This window comes from Plasmodium gaboni (assembly GCF_001602025.1).
Source record: "Plasmodium gaboni strain SY75 chromosome Unknown, whole genome shotgun sequence".
Classification (NCBI taxonomy): Eukaryota; Apicomplexa; class Aconoidasida; order Haemosporida; family Plasmodiidae; genus Plasmodium; species Plasmodium gaboni.
The window spans coordinates 1-7,095 of record NW_017385484.1 but is presented as its reverse complement, the minus strand read 5'-3'; the positions used below and the strand labels follow the sequence as shown (position 1 = coordinate 7,095).

At 19.2% G+C, this 7,095-nt stretch overlaps 1 protein-coding gene across 1 annotated transcript; it reads left to right on the top strand.

Moving 5' to 3' along the window:
- Nucleotides 1-3,409: 3,409 nt before the first annotated feature.
- Nucleotides 3,410-5,755, top strand: PGSY75_0012800 (duffy binding-like merozoite surface protein; the record flags this gene model as incomplete). The annotated part of the gene is made up of 1 exon (XM_018783267.1): nucleotides 3,410-5,755. The coding sequence occupies one exon, from the start codon at nucleotides 3,410-3,412 to the stop codon at nucleotides 5,753-5,755; it is 2,346 nt and encodes a 781-aa protein (XP_018638751.1).
- Nucleotides 5,756-7,095: the final 1,340 nt, after the last annotated feature.

Sequence of the window (7,095 nt, the reverse complement as noted above, 5' to 3'; positions counted from 1 at the left end):
CATATATATATATATATATAATATTAAAATATATAAAGGTAAATATTTACATACAATTATATTATAAATAAAATTTTTTTTGAAGGTATATATAAATTAATTTTTATATATTTGTATTTAATATATAAAATGAAAATATGAATACATACATTTAAACAATTCTCTTATATATATATATATATATATATAAATTGATATTTTAATAGAAATTAATTTAGATACTATATTAATCATAAAAAATTATAATTATATAAAAAGACAAAAAAAAAAAAAAAAAAAACACATTCACTAATATGATTTATAAGAATTATAATAATTCTTATGCTTACAGAGTCTATAATGATGATATTTCTACTGAAAAATGAAATATTCACTTTAAAAGTTAAATTAAGCCTTAAGTATTTAATATACATTAATGTATAATATGATAATCATAACCATGTGTGGTTTTCTACTAATGACACTTATCAATCAAATTATAAAGAATTTATTAAAAGGTTATTCGATTATTTTAATAATATTATATACGTTATTATTAGAGTAATAAGTTAAGGGTTCTTTCATAATTATAAATTTTTTTTTATAACTTTAAATATGATCGTGATATGCTTTCCGAAAAACCATTTTCAATATAATGTATGATATTATATTTTATAAATAATAGACGAATTATATGACTTATATTTTACTTATTAGTAATTGAGGGTATTATTTGAATTGATTATTATTATTAAAATGATCTAGAACAAAATTTAGTTCATTCATTAATTATTTAAAATACAATCGATGATAATGAAAATATATATATATATATATATATATATATTAGACAAATTATGAATGTCCTGAAGAAATATTACATACTTTATAATGAGAAAACAAATGATTGTTTTATAAATCAAGAGAAAATATAGATGATAAGGTAGAGGAGGAGGAAGACGAACAAGTAGACCAAGAGGAAATTAGAGAGTAAGGAAATAATAAAATCAATCAAAAAGAAAAAATTTAAGAGAAAAAAATGGAAACAAAAATATTATAAATAGGAAATATATTATTGACCAGATATATGAAGAATGAATTAAATTAAGTGAATATACAGAGCATGTTATATAATAGCTGGTAAATTTATTTCCAATAAATAATAAAATAATATTATAACTTAAATGATTTATCATAATATATATATTTCATTTGTTATTGTAATTGTTTTAAAAATATATATTATAATTTTGATGCTATAATAGATTATTATTTAGAATTATTTTGTTATATTATATATATAATATTATATTATAATAAAAATTGCGACTAGATCTGTTATTACTATTTACGAAAAATAGAATTTAAATAATACAAAAAATATATACGTGGCTGCAGTAATATTATAATAAAATAAAAACAAAAATATACATATATATATTTGCCATTATATAACTTTTTCTTATTATTTATATGTTTTATGAAAAATTGACTACATAATATATATTAATTAAAATATATATACATATATCTTTTTATTAAAACAAAAAAGATTTTTAATACTTTAAAGGAAGTAAATATAATAATATTTGTTTTAACTATATATATATATATATATATATATATATATATATATAATTTGGGATTTGTTATTTTATTATTTATTTATATATATATATTATTAGTTTTTTGTTCATGTTTTATTATTTTATAATATAATACATTTATAATATAAAATAATTATTTAATTTATGATATAATATAAATTTTATTTAAATTAAAAATTATAAACAAGTTGTGTATTTTTATTAATATTATATTAGGTTTAATTATAGAGTTGTGTTTTATAAATTAATTATTATTTTATCTAAATTAATATTTAGTTGAATTTACATTATGCATTATATGAAATTGTCAATTTAATAAAATTACTATTAAATAAAAATTAACAAATAAATTATAAATAGAAGAAACAAAATAAAAACTCCGTATTATGCCAATAACGATTTATTACTTTTTTTTTTCTTAACATAAATTGTGAAATTAAATTATATAATATAATATAAAATTTTCTTAGGAAACGAAATTAATTAAAAAAAAAAATAAAAAATAATTAAATTTAATAATTGATAATATATAAATGTATGTTTATTTAATAATTTTTATTTGCACGATTTAAAAGGAATATATATATATAATATAATGACAACATTAATTATATAATATTATATATATGTAATGTTCAAGAAAATATTTATATCCCGAAAATTAAATAATCCAATTAAATTATATTTATGATAAATAAGGTTAATTCTAATTATGGAGAAGTATATTATATTTCATTTATATATAAAAATAGAATATAAATAAAAATTATTATCTGTAGAGATTCCGAAATAATATTTCTTCATTATGGTTAATTCGTTACCTTTTCTTTAATTGATAATTTTAAAATGCACCTAGAGTATAGATAATTTAGTTGAATCATGCAGTTAAATAAATTAATTTTTTTATCTATTATTATCTTTTGTTGTTTTTCTCTCTTTATTATTTTTTTTAAAAATATAATTATAATATTAATTTAAATATATACTTTTACGAGCGTTCTTTCAAATATTTAAATACATGTAACGATATACTAGATTATTTAATTTGTTACATGAATATATTTTCTTTTTCTTAAAAAAAGAAAATAAATAATATATTATTGAACCATATATTATAATTCTAAAAAATCATTTTGGATGTTATCTATTCTATTCATATTAATAAAATGTGTTAATGCACAAAATGAATGGAGATTAAATGTCTTTTTGAAATAAGGAAATTATTGTAACGTTTAGAATAAAATAAACTAAATTAATAGATTTAATTAGGAATCTCCTTAAAAAATTAATATTATAATTGCACTTCTTTTCAAGGAAAATTTAATGAATTATTGTAAATTAAATTTGCAATTAATTCTTAGCAAATTTTATTATATATAACAAACGTATATCATTAAAAAGGTGAGTTTAATAAAATTAAATTATTAATTTTATTAAATAATTTTAGAATTTATAAATATTTATATTATATATATATATATATATATATATATATGTTTTCATTTATTATTATTTTATTATCTAACAGTATTTTTTTTTTTTTTTTATTATTTATATTTAGTTTTATATTTATAATATATTAATACTTTTTCTCATTTCTTAATTATTACATATATATTTATAGAATATTTTTGTTTCTTGTTTCGTGAAATGTGAAAACAAATATTGTATTCGTATAAATGATTAATTGTATTTGATATATATATATATATATATATATAATATTGAATATTTTAAAAATATGTAATTTAAACCTATATTATTAGTAAATTTATATATTAGTATATATATATATATATATATATTCTTATTAATTAAAAAAAATGATAAATCATAGATATATTATATTTTATTTATTTTGCTTGCATATAGATATTTATGTAAATATATATACTAGGTGTTTTGGGGTAAACGCAAGCAGCAATTATTTGAGAAATAATGTCTCTACGTTTGACTATGGAAATGTAGAAGATAATAATTTCGTTATAGGTGATAATTATTATTTAAATTATGAAAACAATAATCAAGATATAATAAGCAATCCTCATAAAGATAAACTCCCCAATACTTCTCAAGAACATATTGAAGTAGCAAATGAAAATTCGCATGATCCAAAAATTCAAGATGAGGAAATTTCAGTAATTAAAACTTTAGGTGATCATAACCACGTAAAATCTAAAGATATCGGTGTAATTGGGAACGATACTACTGATGGTCTTAGTGTTACTAATAGTGGATTTAATGATGGTAGTGCTTTCGGTGGAGGACTTACTTTTTCTGAAAATTCACCACTACAAGGTGGTTTGAATAAATGTCCTGTTGATAAATTTTGTGAATCTCTTGTTTCTGTTCCTCATTGCCCTAAGAAAAATTTTGAAGAAAGAAACAATTGGATCAGTACAATAGCAAAACATTCCTCAGGTCAGTACAAACGTGTTCCGTCTCCAGCAAGAAGAAGAAAATTATGTTTTGGAAATATAAAAAAGAGAAGGAATGGTATAACCGATAGGGAAAAATTCAAAAAGGAACTTATAAACATTGCATCTACTGAAGGTAAATTATTAGTTGAAATGTATTCGAAGGAACCTGAATATGCACTCGAAGCTATGAGATATAGTTTTGCTGATATTGGAAATATAATCAAAGGAAATGATATTATGGATGATTTTCTTATGAATAACGTGAAAGATATATTTGAGAAAAAAATAAACAAAGACCGAACAGGTCTAGATATTATCGGAAGAAATTCATGGTGGGAAAATAATAAAAATGATATTTGGGATGCAATGATGTGTAAATATAATAGAAAAAAAGATGAAAAAATTTGTCCAGGATACAATAATATTGATAATGTTCCTCAATTTTTTCGTTGGTTCAGAGAATGGGGAACATATATCTGTAAAGAATTAAAAAAATACAGAGAATTATTAAAATCAGTTTGCCATAATTTTGAAAATAAACCTCATAATAAAGTAGTAAATGGTGGTATAACTCGTGATGATATTTGCAAAGGTATATTTAAAGAATATGAAAATTTGGTTAATTCAAGGAAAAACGAATGGAATTTATTTGTTGAATATTATAATATTGAAAAAGATGCTTATAGTGGTTCAAAAGGTTTATTACCTGAGACATATCTAAAAGAATACTGTAATGAATGTTATTTCCAGAATAAAGATTTAAAATGTATACTTGAAGAAATTGAAAAGAACAACAATATATATAAAGATATATATGAAGGAAAATATTTTCAAGGTAGTGTTACAACAACATCTCATGAAATTTCTAATTCTAATGACAATTCACAAACTGATGGAGCTGCAAATGATGGGTTACAAAGTGGAACAGGACAACGTGAATTAAGCGTATCTCAAAATGAAATACCTCGAAGAAGTGATTCCACTCATTCAGGTACAATTTCTCCTAATTCAGGTAATCAAGCAGATAGAACAGGTCAAGTATTAAATAATTTATCTGGTGAGAAAGAAGAAAGATCATTGGAATCTGGAAAAATTAATACAGATAATGAGCGCCATGGTGCGTCAAAAGATGATATTCCTTACGATCGTATATTGGGATGGGAATTTGGTGATTTTTCTCCAAAAAATAAATACACTGAAGATGAAAAAAAAAAAAATATCTTAGAATTAATAAATTTAACTTCATGGGACAGAGATAATATAGCCAATGAAAATGAAGAAGTGGAGGAAGAAGAAATGTACACAATCGATGTTGGTGAAATAGAATTAGAGGAAGAAGAAGAAGTAGAAAAAGAGGAAGAACAACAAGTAGAGGATGAAATAGAATTAGAGGAAGAAGAACAAGTAGAAGAGGAAGAAGATGAAGAAGAAGAAGAAGAAGAAGAAGAAGAAGAAGTAGAAGGAGTAAAACAAAAAGAGGGTGATACAGAAGCTACCAAAAAAAATTTAGAAGAAAATGATCAAACACCAAATGATAAGGAAAACGAAAAAGAAGAAACAGCTGATTTAACAAGAGATAATGATGCATATCAATCATTAAAAGAACGTTCTAATGATAATAAGCAAGTAAAAAAAGTTGATGAGTCGGCAATAAAAAACCTCTTTGATTTGTTTAATAAAAGTAATGATTCGGAGGATGTGTTAAAAGGTTTGGTAAGAGAAATAACAAGTTTATTTCAAAACCATTAAATAAATAATAATATATATATATATATTATAAATAAACTTTTATTTAATAATTATTTTATTATTTTATTTTTTTTTTTTTTTTTAAACATTTAATATATTTATTTACATAAATTGAAATAATAATACGATATTTTTGTTATTTTAATATTTATTCTTATAAAAAAAAATTTATTTATAAAAAAAGAAAATTATATATTTACAATTTTTCGAAATCAGGTTGTACAAATATATGATAATTTAATATATTTTCTTTACTTTTTTTAATTAAATACAATGTAATTATAGTATAATAGAAATTAAAAAAAAAAAAAAAAGCGTTTTCCAGATATTTTTATATATGACATTTTTATGTAAATAATTAATTTAATAAATAAAAAAGAATATAATTTTATATTTTTGTGGAAATATATTTTATATTATTTATACTTTTTTTAAGAATTTCTTTTATTAATTTTTTATTTTTTTTTATAAAATAATTCAATAAAAAACTAATAAATAAGTGCATATTATTTCTTTCAATAAAAAAATTTAATATGCTTATAGGTAGCATAATAATTATAAAAATTAAGCATATATTAAATCATTCTTATCTAAACAATACGTTTACAGGTGTGTTGAATTATCTGTTTATATAAAGTATTATTTTTATTATTTTTTTTTTTAATAATATAAAAAAACAAAAAAAAAGTAAATAGATAAAGAAATAGGTTAATAATGGATGTATATATTTTCAAGGTTAAAAATTTTTTGTTTTTACTAAAAGAGAGATAAAATTATATATATTACTTTTTTATTTAATTTAATTTTATTTTATTTTTTAAAATAGGAAATATTTTTTTCTTATTTTTACACACACTGTTTTGTTGTCTAGTATCTCTCTATATTTAGAAAATGATTTGAGTTACTTTTTTGAAATTTAAACTATTTATTTTTATGCAATTATAAATATAAATTAAAATAGTTGTGTAGAAATAATGAAGAATGTTTAACTTAAGAAATATAAATTTTTTTTTTTTTTTTTTTTTTTTTTATCTTGTTGACACATTTGAGAATTTCGAAAACAATCAAATTATAAAAATTATTTAGAATTATTAGATTTGGTCCTCTTTAAATAGAGATATATTTTTATAAACAAAAATACATAGATCTTATATATATAAGTATTATGTGTCTATAGGATGAAAAACACTTTGTAATTATTAACAAAATAAAATAATGGTATATTACCATTTGGAGAAAATATACCAAAACAAATATTGTCGAAGGATATATTCATCCTCTCACTTAAGTAAAGCTGAGAACTAAATAAATGCAGGCAAGAAAAAAGAAAAAAATATTTG